This window comes from Coregonus lavaretus (genome assembly GCF_964263955.1).
Source record: "Coregonus lavaretus genome assembly, chromosome: 22".
NCBI lineage: Eukaryota > Metazoa > Chordata > Actinopteri > Salmoniformes > Salmonidae > Coregonus > Coregonus lavaretus.
This window is the reverse complement of record NC_140009.1, coordinates 36650826-36670014: the sequence shown is the minus strand read 5'-3', so window position 1 is coordinate 36670014 and position 19189 is coordinate 36650826. Positions and strand designations below refer to the sequence as shown.

General features: G+C 43.9%; 1 protein-coding gene across 1 annotated transcript; it reads left to right on the top strand.

Moving 5' to 3' along the window:
* Window positions 1-253: 253 nt before the first annotated feature.
* On the top strand, window positions 254-13071 carry LOC311150088 (uncharacterized protein). Its single transcript, XM_084187359.1, has 14 exons — window positions 254-398; window positions 742-849; window positions 1045-1336; window positions 1584-2250; window positions 2442-2563; window positions 5456-5507; window positions 6748-6885; window positions 7085-7233; window positions 7502-7556; window positions 11260-11327; window positions 11517-11612; window positions 11723-12161; window positions 12354-12571; window positions 12815-13071. The coding sequence occupies exons 2-14, from the start codon at window positions 788-790 to the stop codon at window positions 12887-12889; spliced, it is 2433 nt and encodes an 810-aa protein (XP_084043485.1). The 5' UTR covers window positions 254-398; window positions 742-787; the 3' UTR covers window positions 12890-13071.
* The last annotated feature ends 6118 nt before the right edge of the window (window positions 13072-19189 follow it).

Genomic DNA, 19189 nt, shown 5'->3' with positions numbered 1-19189 from the left:
ATTTGGGAGCAGCCAAGGGTGCTACTATAAGCTCAGATGGGGTCACAGGGACAAAGACATTTCAGAGGGAGTGGGTGGGGGAGGGACTCACTGGATCACGTGATGAAGCATCGTGCGTCGTTTCCATGGAGTTGTTTTTACACGCTTGATGCTGATTGGTCAAAGGAAAGACGGGCTCTTGAATAAACTAGCGCAACGATTGCCTTAAGGTGTTTCTCGTTTAACCAATGAAAGTACTTGCTTTTTACAAACTGAAGCATGTTCAGGAAGTTTTGAGCTTGTCTTGTTCTCATGGCTCGTTTGTGTTGAAAACATAGGAAAGTCTGGGATATATTAATTATTTTGTTCGAAAACATTTTGTGAAGCAAGTAAACATTTCTCTATTTTGAAGTTTGCATGTGAGTACAGTCAGATTTTCTCTCTTGTTATGTCATGATCAGAGAGCAAGCTGCGGTTTCTCTCAGTAGTACGCTTGAAGCTAGCAGTAACAGTACTGTTTAAATTGTTCAACGTTTTGTGGTGTTTTCTAAGGGATCAGAAGATTTCAGTGGGTTATTTGCTTTACACAGGAGCTATTAAGCTATCCAGCTAGTCATTAAACTATTAAAGAAGTTAGCTAGCTGTAGTAAAGTAATTAAGCAATGCGACAATGTAGTTGCTATTTTTGTCTCTAAAAAGCGTATGCTCTTGCCAACTGTGTTAGCTAACATGCTGAATGATGTTTACTAACATTTGGTTCAGGTTTGTTATTTACAGAATTCTGTTGAACCTCTCTGACTGAGCGAAGATGGATTCCTCTCCGATTCTGCGTCAGCAAAGTCAGAACAAAATCCTGAACAACCATTCAAGGTAGGCCTACAGAGTATGAACAAAACTAACGTTAACGTTAGAGTAAATTGTGCTTTATGTTGTAGGTCGCTTCTCCCTAATGATGCATGACCACTGTTTATCAAGTACTGTTGATAAGTGAACCTGAATTAAAAACAACACTGTATACACTGCCTGGAAAGTATATGTCTGTCTACATTGACTGTCTCTCTCCAGTCTAAACAGAATGAAACTCAACGAACTCAACAGAATGACAGCAGACCCAAAACCAGGTTCTAAACACCCGTCTGTACCCCACCCTTCCAAACACACCCCTGTACCCCACGGCCACCGTTCCAAACGAGGGACTGAGAACAAGGACCCAGCAGCAGCCTCAGACAATGACCCCAAGCCCCCTGTAAGACCACTGGGCATCAGCAGGCTGCCAGTGCTGGCTAAATCCCTGCCCCTTCAGACGCCTTCTGACTTCACCCAGTCACACAAGAGATGGGAGGAGAACTCTCTAGCGGTAAGAACTATAGATCGATTCTAAGTAGATAACCCAATTACATTTCTATGGTAATCCCATCGCTTCAAATTAAATGTATCACTGATTCTGGGCATGCGCGATGGGGAGTCTATATTGAAAGTGTTTCTTAATCCAGGAATAGGCCTAATCTTTGTTGAGAAACCGGCCCTGAAAGTATCTTCCTAGCATTACTGTCAGTGCTAAGGGATGTCATTTATATTCTTTGTCCTTATCTGTTTTCCTAAAGGGTAAAGCAAAGAGGAAGAAGCCGTGCACCAAACCAGTACCTTTCAACTTCACCCATCCCAGAGCCAACCGAATGGGGACCGAGAACCAGAGAAGACCGCTGGCTGCTACTTCAAAGGGTGGTGCTCAACCCACCCAACCTGAAAATACTTTTAGCGCTGCTGCCAGCCCTAAAACAAGACTCACAACGACAGCTAAACTACCCAGTTCCGTCCCAGCAACTCATAACAAGGCCCAAACAAAGTCAACAGTAGAACTTGCTGCTCGACTCCCAACACTCGCACAACACTTGGCGGCCAGAAAAGAAGGTCCAGGGCTAGCAGGCATCTTGTCACATCCCAATGGAGAAGGACGGAAGACTCATTGGCCCCAGGCTACCAGTGCTGCCACCTCCATGTCTTTGTCTCAACATCCGAAACCAAAGGCACCTACTTCTTCAAACAATCTATTTCACGGATCTGGATCGGGACAGCTTGGTCTTTCCAGACCTCCCAGTTCATTTGGTCCTGGCTCAGGTCTGGAGTCCATTGCTTTCTCATTTAGCAGTGCCTCCTCCACTACCTCAGCCAAGCCCACTGCCCTCAGTACGGAAGCCTGCAGGGGCCATTTGGACACACTTAGCATCAAAGATCTATCCGAGCCAGGACAGTTACCAAGTAGCACCGCTGGTGAGTGAAGTTGTATTTTTAAGTATGGTAACAGTTCAGAGGTCATCATATAGCTGCAGTGTCATGGTGTTTGTTCTCTCTCTCTCTCGCTCTCTACTTTATGTCTAGATTATATATGTTTTCGTCATCTTTAGATTTATATTTAGTTTTTGAAATGATGTGTTCCATTGTCCATTGTGTGTGTGTTCCAGGGCATGTGGAGGCCTTCTCTTCTGACCCCTTTGCCCTGCGTAGTATCCTGCAGAATATCGGAGTCAATGCTGCTGGGGCTTCAATGTCTAGCCGTCCCTCTACACAAGCCTATAACAACATGGTGAGTTGTCCTATGGTTCCTTTACACAGCAGACCTGGAACTCTATTAGATTGAGAGACACAGGAGAGGAGCGCTTCTTTGGTTTATATACTGAAAAATATATATAAACGCAACATGTAAGGTGTTGGTCCCATGTTTCATGAGCTGAAATAAAAAAATCCCAGAATTTTTCCGTAATCACTAAAAACGTATTTCTCTCAAATGTTGTGCACAAATTTCTTTACATCCCTGTTAGTTAACATTTCTCCCTTGCCAAGATAGTCCATCCACCTGACAGGTGTGGCATATCAAGAAGCTGAATAAACAGCATGATTATTACACAGGTGCACCTTGTGCTGGGGACAATAAAAGGCCACTCTAAAATGTGCAGTTTTGTCTTTTTTTTATGGGGGGTGGGGGGAAGAAGGATTACTTTATACTATTCCAGGTATTCCTTAAAGAGGTAGGGTTTCAAGTGTCTCCGGAAGGTGGTCAGTGACTCCGCTGGCCTGGCGTCGTGGGGGAGCTTGTTCCACCATTGGGGTGCCAGAGCAGCGAATAGCTTTGACTGGGCTGAGCGGGAACTGTGCTTCCGCAGAGGTAGGGGGACCAGCAGGCCAGAGGTGGATGAACGTAGTGCCCTCGTTTGGGTGTAGGGTCTGATCAGAGCCTGAAGGTAAGGAGGTGCCGTTCCCCTCACAGCTCCGTAGGCAAGCACCATGGTCTTGTAGTAGATGCGAGCCTCAACTGGAAGCCAGTGGAGTGTGCGGAGGAGCGGGGTGACATGAGAGAACTTGGGAAGGTTGAACACCAGACGGGCTGCAGCGTTCTGGATAAGTTGTAGGGGTTTAATGGCACAGGCAGGGAGCCCAACAACAGCGAGTTGCAGTAATCCAGACGGGAGATGACAAGTGCCTGGATTAGGACCTGTGCCGCTTTCTGTGTAAGGTAGGGTCGTACTCTGCGAATGTTGTAGAGCATGAACCTGCAGGATCGGGTCACCGCTTTGATGTTAGCGGAGAACGACAGGGTGTTGTCCAGGGTCACGCCAAGGTTCTTTGCACTCTGGGAGGAGGACACAATGGAGTTGTCAACCGTGATGGCGAGATCATGGAGCGGGCAGTCCTTCCCCGGGAGGAAGAGCAGCTCCGTCTTGCCGAGGTTCAGCTTGAGGTGGTGATCCGACATCCACACTGATATGTCTGCCAGACATGCAGAGATGCGATTCGCCACCTGGTTATCAGAAAATTAATTGTGTCGTCTGCGTAGCAATGATAGGAGAGACCATGTGAGGATATGACAGAGCCAAGTGACTTGTTATATAGAGAGAATAGGAGAGGGCCTAGAACTGAGCCCTGGGGGACACCAGTGGTGAGAGCACGTGGTGCGGAGACAGATTCTCGCCACGCCACCTGGTAGGAGCGACCTGTCAGGTAGGACGCAATCCAAGAGTGAGCAGCGCCGGAGATGCCCAACTCGGAGAGGGTGGAGAGGAGGATCTGATGGTTCACAGTATCAAAGGCAGCGGATAGGTCTAGAAGGATAAGAGCAGAGGAGAGAGAGCTAGCTTTAGCAGTGCGGAGAGCCTCCGTGACACAGAGAAGAGCAGTCTCAGTTGAATGACCAGTCTTGAAACCTGACTGGTTTGGATCAAGAAGGTCATTCTGAGAGGGATAGCAGGAGAGTTGGCTAGAGACGGCACGCTCAAGAGTTTTGGAGAGAAAAGAAAGAAGGGATACTGGTCTGTAGTTGTTGACATCGGAGGGATCGAGTGTAGGTTTTTTGAGGAGGGGTGCAACTCTCGCTCTCTTGAAGACGGAAGGGACATGGCCAGCGGTCAAGGATGAGTGGATGAACGAGGTGACGTAAGGGAGAAGGTCTCCGGAAATGGTCTGGAGAAGAGAGGAGGGGATAGGGTCAAGCGGGCAGGTTGTTGGGCGGCCGGCCGTCACAAGTCGCAAGATTTCATCTGGAGAGGGATGGGAGAAAGAAGTCAAAGAATAGGGTAGGGCAGTGTGAGCAGGACCAGCGGTGTCATTTGACATAATAAATGAGGATTGGATGTCGTCCACCTTCTTTTCAAAATGGTTGACGAATTCTTCCACAAAGAGGGATGAGGGAGGGGGAGGAGGAGGGGGATTCAGCAGGGAGGAGAAGGTGGCAAAGAGCTTCCTAGGGTTAGAGGCAGATGCTTGAAATTTAGAGTGGTAGAAAGTGGCTTTAGCAGCGGAAACAGAGGAAGAGAATGTAGAGAGGAGGGAGTGAAAAGATGACAGGTCCGCAGGGAGTCTAGTGTGTGGTTTATAAAAAATGTTACTTGGTAACGAGCTCATGTACACCGTTTTTTTCCTTTTATGATATTGCATTTATTTGGTGGTGTTCCTTTCTCGTTATGCCATGTTTATCTTTGTATCTTGAATATTTTTATCCTCAAGTTTTTTTGATTGATCAATTCCATATGGTAATGAATTGAGTCGCTTCCTGTGAGAGTTGGGATACACACCAGTTTGTCTACCCCTATTCTTTCTCAACCTGATGAAGGCTGTTGTAGCCGCAAAGCTTCAGTGGTTTTAATATTGCCATGCATAAGCTACAATACATTAAAGCCTCTTTTATTTTTCCACTACATGTGAGTGCCTTTATTACTTCTGGAAGTTTGTTTGCACAAAGGCTGTTCCGGTGTTGTTTACTATCCAGCATCAACTTATTTTTGTTCTATTAGTTTGAGGTTGCCTGGTGCAATGGAACCAATAGAATAGTCCTAGTAATCAAACACTCAACGTATTTGAAAGTAAACAAATACCAATTGAAGTGAACCCAGATCTGCAGGGTACTTACTGACTGATGATCTTTCTGAGTTTGTGTGTCCAATATCAGTCTGTGAACTAACTTGAAGTGATCTTTCCTCTGCAGCCCCAGAGAGTGTCCATCATGAAGAGTCAACAGAAGACGGCATCCTCTGCAGGTCAGTGGTACTAGTACTGGACATTTCCAATCTGGATTTGTATGACTTTCCTACTACTGCATATAAAGGTCTATGTACTGCTGATATGGGATTGACATTGAGGGCTATTTCCAGGTGGAAATGTTGCATGTGGCACCCTTTAAAAATATAGTTTGCACTGAGCTGTTTGATTAGCCAGCCTATTCAAACTCCTACTCCAGCTCAGTCTAAGGGCCTAGGATAGGTTAGCAAGTCTGTAACCTTGTATGTGCTTGAATTGTTTATACAGTGCACTCTAATTTCAGGGCCCTTGACTTTTTCCACATTTTGTTACATTACAGCCTTATTCTAAAATTGATTAAATTAAATGTTTCCCTCATCAATCTACACAGAATACCCCATAATGACAAAGCAAAAAACAGAAATCCCTTATTTACAGAAGTATTCCGACCCTTTGCTATGAGACTCAGAATTGAGCTTGGGTGCATCCTGTTTCCATTGATCATCCTTGAGATGTTTCTACAACTTGATTGGAGTCCACCTGTGGTAAATTCAATTGATTGGACATGATTTGGTAAGGCACACACGTGTCTATATAAGGTCCCACAGTTGACAGTTCGTGTCAGACCAAAAACCTAGCCAAGAGGTCGAAGGTATTGTCCGTAGAGCTCTGAGACAGGATTGTGTCGAGGCACAGATCTGGGGAAGGGTACCAAAACATTTCTGCATCATTGAAGGTCCCCAAGAACACAGTGGCCTCCATCATTCTTCAATGGAAGAAGTTTGGAACCACCAAGAGCTGGTCGCCCTGACAAACTGAGCAATCTGGGGAGAAGGGCTTTGGTCAGGAAGGTGACCAAGAATCCGATGGTCGCTCTGACAGAGCTCTAAAGTTCCTCTGTGGAAATGGGAGAACCTTCCAGAAGGACAACCATCTCTGCAGCACTCTACCAATTAGGCCTCTATGGTAGAGTGGCCAGACGGAAGCAACTCCTCAGTAAAAGGCACATGACAGGTGCTTCAACAAAGGTGCTTCAACAAAGTACTGGGTCTGAATACTTATGTAAATTTGATATTTCTGTTTTTTTATTTTAAATAAATTTGCAGACATTTCTAAAAACCTGTTTTTGCTTTGTCATTATGGGGTATTGTGTGGAGATTGAGGTAAAAAAAACAATTGAATCCATTTTAGAATAAGGCTGTAACGTAACAAAATGTGGAAAAAGTCAATGGGTTTGAATACTTTCCGAATGCACTGTAGGTCCCGTAAGATCTGTTCAGTTCTCCCCTGAGCCTTCAGCCCTCAACAGCATCCTGCAGAATGAAGGGATCACCTACCCTCTGCAGCCCCAGAGAGTGTCCATCATGAAGAGTCATCAGAAGACTGCAGCCTCTGCAGGTCAGTGGTACTAGTACTGGACACATCCCATCTTTGAGCACGTTTTGAAGAACAAAACTTAGAAATGCCTGCAATAGCTTAGTACTGCTTCATTATAATAATGCAAAAACATTCATTGTAAGTAAGCTTTATAGCTTCAAACAGTGCTCAAAAAACCAGTTGTTAAACTAACAAGTATGTAACCTTGTATGTGTTCCAGGTCCAGTACGGAGTGTCCAGTTCTCCCCAGACCCCACGGCCCTCAGCAGCATCCTGCAGAATGAAGGGGTGACTACTGGGGGACCCCTGGGGGCCACACCACAACGCACCTCTGTCTGCCCCTCTGGCAGGGGCACCTCCATCTACACTGTGAGTTTAATATTTTGATCGATAGATGTATTTATTAAAATTAATTATTTGAAAATGCGTATAAAGCCACTCCAGCCGGGGTGAAAGCAACTTTATATGCATTTCTATTAAGATTTAAAAAATCATTACCATACTAATGCCTCGTGCCTATTTCTCATGTCATGTCTCCTTAGTGCTGCATGAAACAGGCAGCCACAGTTTACTGATGAGTATAGAGAGGCTTTAGGGATATAAACAGAATATTCACTGTGGTGCTTTACCTTTCCAGGCTCAGAGAGTACCTGTCACAAAGAGTTGCACTGAAGCACCTGGAGGACCTATGGGTAAGTTATACAAAAATATAAATGTAACAATCTCAAAGATTTTACTGAGTTACAGTTCATAGAAGGAAATCAGTCAATAAATTCATTAGGCCCTAATCTATGGATTTCACATGACTGGGTAGGGGTGCAGCCATGGGTGGGCCTGGGAGGGCATAGGCCCACCCACTTGGGAGCCAAGTCCACCCACTGGGGAGTCAGGCCCAGCCAATCAGAATGAGTTTTTCCTCACAAAAGGGCTTTATTACAAATAGAAATACTCCTCAACACCCGCCCTCCCCCTCCTCAGACAATCCCGCAGATGAAGAAGCAAGATGGCGTGGTTACACATGGTCTGCGGTTGTGAGGCCGGTTGGATGTACTGCCAAATTCTTTAAAATGACGTTGGAGGCGGCTTATGGTTGAGAAATTAACATTAAATTATCTGGCATCAGCTCTATTGGACATTGCTGCAGTCAGCATGCCAATTGCACACTGTGTCATTATCTTGTGTGACAAAACTGCACATTTTAGAGTGGCCTTTTATTGTCCCCAGCACAAGGTGCACCTGTGTAATGATCTTGCTGTTTAATCAGCTTCTTGATATGCCACACCTGTCAGGTGGATGGATTATCTTGGCAAATGAGAAATGCTCCTTAACAGGGATGTAAATAATTTTGTGCACAAACTTTGAGAGAAATACGCTTTTGGTGCGTATGGACATTTTCTGGGATCTTTTTATTGAAAAACACTTTACATGTTGCGTTTATATTTTTGTTCAGTATAGTTACAGTGCGTTGGGAAAGTATTCAGACTTTTTCTACATTTTGCTACGTTACAACCTTTTCCTCATGAATCTACACACAATATCCCATAATGACAAAGCGAAAACAGTTTTCTAGACATTTTTGCAAATGTATAAAAATATATATATATCTTATTTGCATAAGTATTCAGACCCTTTTGCTCTGAGACTCGAATTTGAGCACAGGTGCATCCTGTTTCCATTGATCATTCTTGAGATGTTTCTACAACTTGATTGGAGTCCACCTGTGGTAAATTCAATTGATTAGACATTATTTGGAAAGGCACCCCTGTCTATATATAAGGTCCCACAGTTGACAGTGCATGTCCGAGCAAAAATCAAGCCATGAGGTCGAAGGAATTGTCCGTAGAGCTCGGAGACAGTGTCGAGGCACAGATCTGGGAAGGGTACCAAAACATTTCTGCAGTATTGAAGGTCCCCAAGTACACAGTGGCCTCCATTCTTAAATGGACAAATGTATGGTCACTCTGACAGAGCTCCAGAGTTCCTCTGTGGAGATTAGAGAACCTTCCAGAAGGACAACCATCTCTGCAGCACTCCACCAATCAGGCCTTTATGGTAGAGTGGCCAGACGGATGCCACTCCTCAGTAAAAGGCACATGACAGCCCGCTTGGAGTTTGCTAAAAGGCTCCTAAAGGACTCTGACCATGAGGAAGAAGATTATCTGGTCTGATGAAACCAAGATTGAACTCTTTGGCCTGAATGCCAAGCATCAAGTCTGGAAGAAACCTGGCACCATCCCTACGGTGAAGCATGGTGGTGGCAGCATCATGCTGTGGGGATGTTTTTCAGCGGCAGGGACTGGGAGACTAGTCAGGATCGAGGGAAAGATGAACGGAGCAAAGTACAGAGAGATCCTTGATGAAAACCTGCTCCAGAATCGCTCAGGACCTCCGACTAGGTCGAAGGTTCACCTTCCAACAGGACAACAACCCTTAGCACATAGCCAAGACAACGCAGGAGTGGCTTCGGGACAAGTCTCTGAATGTCCTTGAGTGGCCCAGCCAGAGCCCAGACTTGAACCTGATCTAACATCAATGGAGAGACCCGAAAATAGCTGTGCAGCGACGCTCCCCATCCAACCTGACAGAGCATGAGATGATCTGAAGAGAAGAAAGGGAGAAACTCCCCAAAAACAGGTGTGCAAAGCTTGTGGTGTCATACACAAGAAGACTCAAGGCTGTAATTGCTGCCAAAGGTGCTTCAACGAAGTACTGAGTAAAGTGTCTGAATACTTAGTATGTGTCTGGGTTTTTAAAAAATACATTTGCAAACATTTCTACAAACCTGTTTTTGCTTTGTCATTATGGGGTATTGTGAGTAGATTGATGAGGGGAAAAATACTATTTAATCAATTTTAGAATATGGTTGTAACATAATAAAATGTGGAAAAAGTGAAGGGGTCTGAATACTTTCCGAATCTCAACCAGATATTCACCTGTTTGTCCCTCTCATCTTGGGTCTGTGTTACTCAGGGGCCTTGAGGGAGACATTTATTTGCTACGACTGTAATGTGTGGTTGTCTTACCCAGCTATCTTAAGATGAATGCACCTAATTGTAAGTCGCTCTGGATAAGAGTGTCTGCTAAATGACAAAAATGTAAATGTAAAAATTGTATGATGTCTGTCTTATAACTTCTACATACCTGGTTTGAGGAGTTAGCGAGGTAACTTTGGTCAACCGGTACCACGAAATTGGCTCACCTTTTAGCCAGGTACATTTCTATGCCAACAAATCCTTCATAACTAACTTGCTCCAGGGCAGGCTAACTCCATTAATCCTGAATGAAGTGTGAGCAGCCAGTTGAGGACCAATGAAATCCAATTCCCTCCCTATCGCAAAGATTGCTTCATTATCCCCTTCATTTAAGGAAGACGACTGATTGAGTATTCTATGAATCATTTTTTTTGTGTGTGTTAAAAAATTATAATGTTAAAATACCGATCACATTTAGTAATGACAGAATGCATTTGAATCTTCACGGACAGTAAAACTTTTGTATGACTTAAGTTAGAGGCCTGCTACAGTTAGCAGCCCTCTGAGGGGTATCCTACGAAGCAGGCTAGCTCTACTGAGGGTTTTCTAAAGCTAACCAGCTTGTTAGTTTCACATTCCAGCTCAGGCTTCATCCTTACTACGACGGTGGACATTGCTCATCCGCCTGTCGCTAACTCTAGCAGGCTTGTAACTGCGCGTGCATGTTGCACATGGCTAGTCGAACACCAAACTCTTTATTGAGACAATGCTGAAAATTTGTGCCGAAATCAAAATGAAAGAAAATGTATCTTGCAAATCCAGCAGGTTATGGTGTCAAATAAGCTTTTAGAAGTGCCATCTTTTATTTTATTACTTATCGTTAATGCCGTCTTTGGTGTGGTTATCAATGCACAAGCACCTTTTTTCCCACTCCTATCAATATTTGTATTTCATTGTCATACAAAAGTGTTACATTGCGTGAAGTTTAAAATATATTCTGTCATTACTAAATGTGTAATGTGATATATTTTAACATTACTCTTTTATTTTTTTAGCAGAAAAAAAATATTTGAGTAATAAAATATTGAAAAATGTGTCTTCCTCAAGTGAAGGGGATGATGGACACAATCTTTGCAAGAGGGAGGGAATCTGATTTCATTGGTCTTCAACTCGCATTTTATTAGGGTAAGTAGATTTTAGTTAGCCTTCCCCGGAGCAAGTTAGTTCTGAAGGATTTGTTTTTCCATAGAACTGTACCTGGCTAAAAGGTGAGCCGCTATCATAAGACCGATTTATCCTGAGTTGAACTCTGAGTTTACCAAAGTTACCTCGCTAACTCCTCAAACCTGCTTCGTAGGATACCCCTCTGCTCTGTCTCTGTGTTATGACGTGGTCTGTCGATATGATCTTTCTGTCTCCTCAGTGATGCCAGTCGGCCAGAAGTGGACACCCCAGCGGGTCCCTGACACCAGGCATCAGCCCATGTCCATGGTAAGTACGTTACAGTACACCCTCACTCTTATGTCCATGGTCTGTATGTCGTTTTTGTAAAAAAAAATTTACTGTCAACTCCAAAGTGACACATTCTCAGTATATGTTGCCCATGGTGGAATCAAACCCACAACCCTGATATTGCCAGCACCATGGATGCTCTAACTCACTGAGCCATCCTTCTTTCAGAGGAGGCACCTGTCTGCCCACCGGACCCCCTACGCATGCTCTCCTAGACTCTGGGGCCTCCAGGGCCACACCCGAGATCTGGAGACACACAAGGAGGTGAGGAGGAAAGCTTACTAATGGAATATACATCATACACCACATGATTGAATTAGGCTGGTAACGTGTATTTCATAATGTAGAGTCAGTTAAGTCATTGTTTGTGGCAGGAGGTTGTTCAGAGATTATTCAAGGAGACGGACCAAGAGGAGGAATTGTGGATAGACAACAGGGCGCTGGACAAAGACCCTGCTGAGACCCGAACAGACAAGGACCAAGAGGAGGAGGAAGAGCAAAATAACACGGGAAGAGGACTCCAGACCTTCTTCCAAGCCCCACACAGGGAATCTGTCATTGTCTTCTCAACGGGGAAGAAGCTGCTCAGAGTAGCACAAGAACAGGAGAGCCCTGTGGCTGGATTTCTGGAGCGAGGTGGGCCACTGGAGCAGTGTTGGCCTGGGCCCAGAGCTTCAGCACAGGGGACTGTCCTCAAGCTCCTGCTCCATCCAGACAGACCCTTGTCTGGACCAGAAACCCTGTCCATGGTTGCTACTGCAGCCACAGCATCAGCCAACCCCTCAGCCTTTGTCCCCCTGAGTCATCCCAGAGGTAGGACTGCTGAGACAATTTAACTTTTGATACTACTTGTAGCAGGGCTGACTCAGTAGAGTGGGCTGAATCCATTGATCGATAAACATTTCATGGTTCCTATCCCATTGACGCAAAAAGTGCTTAATAAATACATTTGATTGACTGACCTCGGTCCTCTGAATGTCTAACCAGTAACCCGTGTCATTGCAGGTAGTATCATCATCCCAAAGAGCGGAGCTCTGAGTTCTGCCGCAGCCTTGCTCCGCCGGCGCCTCCCCCCCCTGGAGGAGCTACGTCTGGATGAGGAGGTGGCTACCTACACCTCCTCCCCAGCCCCTCCCTGCTCCTCCATCGCCACCATCTCCTGTCCCCTGCAGACCCGCTGTGGAAACCCTGTAGCAGCAGCCCTGTATCTGCAGGACTACACTGTGAGTTGGGTATCATCATTTAATTTACATATTAGTCCTATAGGCATTTATCCCCTCTATAGCCTCGGTTTCTAGGATTCCTCCAGAGTGATGAACAAGACTTTGGAAGGATGGCATCGTGAGGTTATCCTACCTATTGATGAAAGATTCATGTTCATTGTCCAATAATCAGAAGAGCATCATTGATCATGTTGTTCAAAGTAAATTGATACTCTTTTCCTGTTCTTCCCTTCTCCCCTTCAGAGTTTTCGGTCAATCATCTTGGACCCCTCGTCTGCTCCTTCCTCCCCCTGCTCCTCTCCTCTACAGGAGAGATGATGGCTGTTGCACTGAGAATGTTTCTCTTCTTTTTTTTGTCTAGTCTAGTTTACTGATAAGACAGACCCACAACGGATTGTTAAGCTAAGACTTGAAGGAGTGTATGTATGTATGTATGTATGTATGTATGTATGTATGTATGTATGTATAGGTAACTACCAAAATAAAGGAAACACAAACCTAATGTGTACCTTGGCATACTGTAGCTTCTACAAGTATCTGGAACTCTATTGGAGGGATGCAACACCATTCTTCCACGAGAAGTTCTATAATTTAGTGTTTTGTTGATGGTGGTGGAAAACGCTGTCTCAGGTGCTACTCCAGAAGCTCCCATAAGTTTTCAATTGGGTTGAGATCTGGTGACTGAGATGGCCATGGCATATGGTTTACAGGCACATCAAACCATTCAGTGACCACTCGTGCCCTGTGGATGGGGGCATTGTCATCTTATGGGGACATAGCCATGGTAGCCAAAATGACCTGCCCAGAATTTTTACAGTGCATTTGGGAAAGTATTCAGACCCTTTGACTTTTTCCACATTCTGTTACGTTACAGCCTTATTCTAAAATTGATTTAAATCCTTTTTTCCCCTCATCAATCTACACACAATACCCCATAATGACAAAGCAAAAACAGGTTTGTAGACATTTTTGCAAATCTATTACAAATAAAAAACAGAAATACCTTATTTACATAAGTATTCAGCGCGTTTGCTATGAGACTCAATTGAGCTCAGGTGCATCCTGTTTCCATTGATCATTCATGAGATGTTTCTACAACTTGACTGGAGTCCACCTGTGATAAATTCAATTGATTGAACATGATTTGGAAAGGCACCCCTGTCTATATATAAGGTCCCACAGTTGACAGTGCATGTCAGAGCAACAACCAAGCCATGATGTCGAAGGAATTTTCCGTAGAGCTCCGAGACAGGATTGTGTCGAGGCACAGGTCTGAGGAAGGGTACAAAAAAAAAATGTGCAGCATTGAAGGTCCCCAAGAACACAGTGGCCTCCATCATTCTTAAATGGAAGAAGTTTGGAACCACCAAGACTCTTCCTAGAGCTGGCCGTCCGGACAAACTGAGCAATCAGGGGGAGAAGGGCCTTGGTCAGGGATGTGACCAAGAACACAATAGTCACTCTGACAGAGCTTCAGTTCCTCTGTGGAGATGGGATATCCTTATAGAAGGACAACCATCTATGCAGCACTCCACCAATCAGGCCTTTATGGTAGAGTGGCCAGACGGAAGCCACTCCTCAGTAAAAGGCACATGACAGCCCGAGTTTGCCAAAAGGCACCTAAAGGACTCTCAGACCATGAGAAACAAGATTCTCAGGTCTGATGAAACCAAAATTGAACTCTTTGGCCTGAATGCCAAGCGTCACATCTGGAGGAAACCTGGCACAATCCCTACGGTGAAGCATGGTGGTGGCAGCATCATGCTGTGGGGATGTTTTTCAGTTGCAGGGACTGGGAGACTAGTCAGGATCAAGGGAAAGATTAACGGAACAAAGTACAGAGAGATCCTTGATGAAAACCTGCTCCAGAGCACTCAGGTCCTCAGACTGGGACAAAGGTTCACCTTCCAACAGGACAACGACCCTAAGCACACAGCCAAGACAATGCAGGAGTGGCTTCGGGACAAGTCTCTGAATGTCCTTGAGTGGCCCAGCCAGAGCCTAGACTTGAACTTTGTATCCCTCCTTTACTGAGGTGTTTTCATTATTTTGGCAGTTACCTGGTATGTTTGTTTTTAACACTGTTATAGCCAGCTTAGCTTTGAGAGATCTACATGTTATTGACTGGTATCACACATACGAAATATCTGTATGTCTTGCCAATGTGTATCACTGCTGAAAATAGATACTTTTCCAAAACGTGACATAACCCTGTTCAATAATGTATCAAGCTAGCTACTTTTTTTTTTATACCACATTGGCAGATGTTATTACGCACTGGCTCTTTTCATGAAATAAGTTAAAGAAATCATTTTATTTTTGTCAGTATTACAGTATCCAAAAATGAGACATTAGAAGTTTTTCATTGGAATCAGAAACTAAGATAATTAATTGTTGTCAGAAAATCAATGTTGGTAGCTAGGTAACAATGATTGATATTTTCTAGACTACTGAACCCATTTGGACACTACTGGGAATCTTTGATCAATGTTACAAATATTTACATTAAATGATCTTGCGGAAATGATAAGGGGAATGTTTTGAATATGTAGATCTTTTTTTATAAAACTGAGACGGTATTGATGTTGTCAGCATTGTTTCATGTTAAACACTAAACAAATGAGGCCAAAATCAGATCATCGAGATTTCATGACGTGTAAAATTCTATAATTGTCGTATGATGCATGTTTTGTGAGTTTTATTATGACATGGTAGTGAAGCCTGTTGGAAACGGCCAGTTAGCCCTATACTTACTGTAATAGAGCTTTTTAGGTTCTGATGCACAGTGTCAACTACAGTAATCTCGCAGAGCCAGACTAGTGTCTCTTTATTTTTATTTAACCAGTCTTATTTACAATGACGACCCGGAAAAATATTGCCCTGAATATTCCAAAAATTCTACTCAAAGTCTGGCGCGTGAGATTAAGGGCTGGATTCAATCTGTTTCGCGGAAGATCTGCGTTAAAATGTAAAGGTAATTTCCAATTGAGCCGACATGCAGCGTTTACCGTGAATGTGGGAACATTGCCTTTCAATTTCAATCAAGCTATAACCTGAATTGAATCCAGCCCTATGTGTCAACTGACTCTTTATAGCGCTGTGTATGAAATGACATCTGGAATCTGAAGCCTGTAGCTGAGGAGTATGTTGTTCCTCAAGACATTCCCTTTAACTGGGCTACACCACATAACAGATGAAAAACCTGGCCTGTCCTACCACTTCTGAAGAGCAAGACTATGGTCGCGTTCCAGATATCAGACACCAGACATCTGCAAAGCAGTCACGCTGCACAAATTTACCAATGATTTAATGCAACGTCATCTACGTTGCAGTCTACAATGTAGTTATCCCATATTAATTCAGTTACTGACATGTAAAGCACAACAGAAGTCTTTGGGAGATTTAGTGTGCGACTGCAATGTAGGCGGCCTGGAACGCGACCTGTAGCTCATACCGTTGGCTATGGCTACTGTACCTCTTGGCAGGTCAAATGACTTCATGTGTCTTCATCTGAACTTTTCTGCCCCACAATCTCATAACAGATTACAATTTATGTGTGTCAACGGGTGATTGACAAATAACTGTTTCTACTGGGCCATACTAATTAAGTAAAAGTATCTGTCCAATGAGAATCTCATAAGGATCGTGCCCTTTTTTTCAATTTTCGCCTAAAATGACATACCCAAATCTAACTGCCTGTAGCTCAGGACCTGAAGCAAGGATATGACCCGATCCTGCAGGTTCATGCTCTACAACATTCGGAGAGTACGACCCTGCCTTACACAGGAAGCGGCACAGGTCCTAATCCAGGCACTTGTCATCTCCCGTCTGGATTACTGCAACTCGCTGTTGGCTGGGCTCCCTGCCTGTGCCATTAAACCCCTACAACTCATCCAGAATGCCGCAGCCCGTCTGGTGTTCAACCTTCCCAAGTTCTCTCACGTCACCCCCCTCCTCCGCACACTCCACTGGCTTCCAGTTGAAGCTCGCATCCGTTACAAGACCATGGTGCTTGCCTATGGAGCAGTGAGGGGAACGGCACCTCCGTACCTTCAGGCTCTGATCAGTCCCTACACCCAGGCGAGGGCATTGCGTTCATCCACCTCTGGCCTGCTGGCTCCCCTTCCTCTGCGGAAGCATAGTTCCCGCTCAGCCCAGTCAAAGCTATTCGCTGCTCTGGCACCCCAATGGTGGAACAAGCTCCCTCACGACGCCAGGACAGCGGAGTCACTCACCACCTTCCGGAGACATTTGAAACCCCACCTCTTTAAGGAACACCTGGGATAGGATAAAGTAATCCTTCTACCCCCCCCCCCCCCAAAAAAAAAAAAAAAAAAAAAAAAAAGTATCATTGTAAAGTGGTTATCCCACTGGCTATAGGGTGAATGCACCAATTTGTAGTCGCTCTGGATAAGAGCGTCTGCTAAATGACGTAAATGTGCCCTTGAGCAAGGCACTTAACCCTAATTGCTCCTGTAAGTCGCTCTGGATAAGAGCGTCTGCTAAATGACTCAAATGTAATGTAAATGTAATGTAAATGATATGCATATTCTTGATATCATTTGAAAGGAAACACTTTGAAGTTTGTGGAAATGTGAAATTAATGTAGGAGAATATAACACATTAGATGTGGTATAAGATAATACAAACAAAAAAACATGTGTTTTCTTGTTTCTTTTTTTATATAATCTTTGCAATGCAAGAGAAAGGCCAGGCAGTGATGTTGGAATCAAGGTGTAATCTAGATTTTGTCCACAAGATGGCAGCATGTGTGTGCAAAGTTTCAGACTGATCCAGTGAAGGATTACATCACTACACAATATTTTGTATCAAGTCTGCCAGGAGTTTTTCCCAAATGTTCCGAATTGGTCAATTTATACATTTTCAAGTGTGTAACTATAGAGAACATACAAAAATGCTATAGAACCCAGTTCCTACATTTGAATATAAAAATTGATTTTATCAAACAAAGCTATGCTACATTTTATCTCTGGGACCCTCAGGATTACAAATCAGAGCAAGTAACTGAATGTAAGTACATTATTTACCTTCAGAAGTGAATGTACCAGTTGCCGTGACAAAAGTGTTTTGTTGTTGAGCACAATCTTCAAACAATAGCATGGTATTTTTTGGCTGTAATAGCTACTGTAAATTGGACACTGCAGTTAGATTAACAATAATTTAAGCTTTCTGCCCATATAAGACATGTCTATGTCCTGGAAAGTTGGCTGTTGTTTACAACGCCATTCTAGTCACATATCGCATATTGAGCAGCAACCGTCCCTGTATAGGGACGCCCAACCTATAGAGGTTAACTCATACTCAAATAATGTTGTTGACACGTCCTATACTTGTATTTGTGTCCAAAGCATAAATTGGAGAAAAAACGTGAAAACAATTTTTTACAACTTGTATCTCAAACTGCCCGGTTTCCCAAAAGCATCTTAAGGCTAAGTTCATCGTTAGAGGTCTACTCGCATTAATATTTTTAATGACTGGTATACGCCCACACATTCTGTCGTTGGGGTACGCCCACACCATTCCAACACAGAAAGCTGCTTTTAAACATAATTAATTAAAACATTTTGGGAAGGAAAACAATTTCATGCATATTGTAATTCATTATAGGTCATATTTAATAGAAATCTGGTAACACTGGACAATTACTTTAAAGACAGTGTTCTCAGGAAGCATGTAGCCTCTTCCACAGCCACTGTATCTCTGACACTGGGGGTGGTGGAGACAGGCAAGACTACAGTATACAGTGGGGGAAAAAAGTATTTAGTCAGCCACCAATTGTGCAAGTTCTCCGACTTAAAAAGATGAGAGAGGCCTGTAATTTTCATCATAGGTACACGTCAACTATCACAGACAAATTGAGGAAAAAAAATCCAGAAAATCACATTGTAGGATTTTTAATGAATTTATTTGCAAATTATGGTGGAAAATAAGTATTTGGTCACCTACAAACAAGCAAGATTTCTGGCTCTCACAGACCTGTAACTTCTTCTTTAAGAGGCTCCTCTGTCCTCCACTCGTTACCTGTATTAATGGCACCTGTTTGAACTTGTTATCAGTATAAAAGACCCCTGTCCACAACCTCAAACAGTCACACTCCAAACTCCGCTATGGCCAAGACCAAAGAGCTGTCAAAGGACACCAGAAACAAAATTGTAGACCTGCACCAGGCTGGGAAGACTGAATCTGCAATAGGTAAGCAGCTTGGTTTGAAGAAATCAACTGTGGGAGCAATTATTAGGAAATGGAAGACATACAAGACCACTGATAATCTCCCTCGATCTGGGGCTCCACGCAAGATCTCACACTGTGGGGTCAAAATGATCACAAGAACGGTGAGCAAAAATCCCAGAACCACACGGGGGGACCTAGTGAATGACCTGCAGAGAGCTGGGACCAAAGTAACAAAGCCTACCATCAGTAACACACTACGCCGCCAGGGACTCAAATCCTGCAGTGCCAGACGTGTCCCCCTGCTTAAGCCACTACATGTCCAGGCCCGTCTGAAGTTTGCTAGAGTGCATTTGGATGATCCAGAAGAGGATTGGGAGAATGTCATATGGTCAGATGAAACCAAAATAGAACTTTTTGGTAAAAACT

What these genes read in the sequence shown, in the direction of transcription:
- LOC311150088 (XM_084187359.1), top strand. Translation starts at nt 788, where the DNA reads ATGGATTCCTCTCCGATTCTGCGTCAGCAAAGTCAGAACAAAATCCTG. An exon ending in GGGAGGAGAACTCTCTAGCG is followed by an intron (nt 1,337 to 1,583) that starts GTAAGAACTATA and finishes GTTTTCCTAAAG; the next exon opens with GGTAAAGCAAAGAGGAAGAA. An exon ending in ATCTGGAGACACACAAGGAG is followed by an intron (nt 11,613 to 11,722) that starts GTGAGGAGGAAA and finishes TGTTTGTGGCAG; the next exon opens with GAGGTTGTTCAGAGATTATT.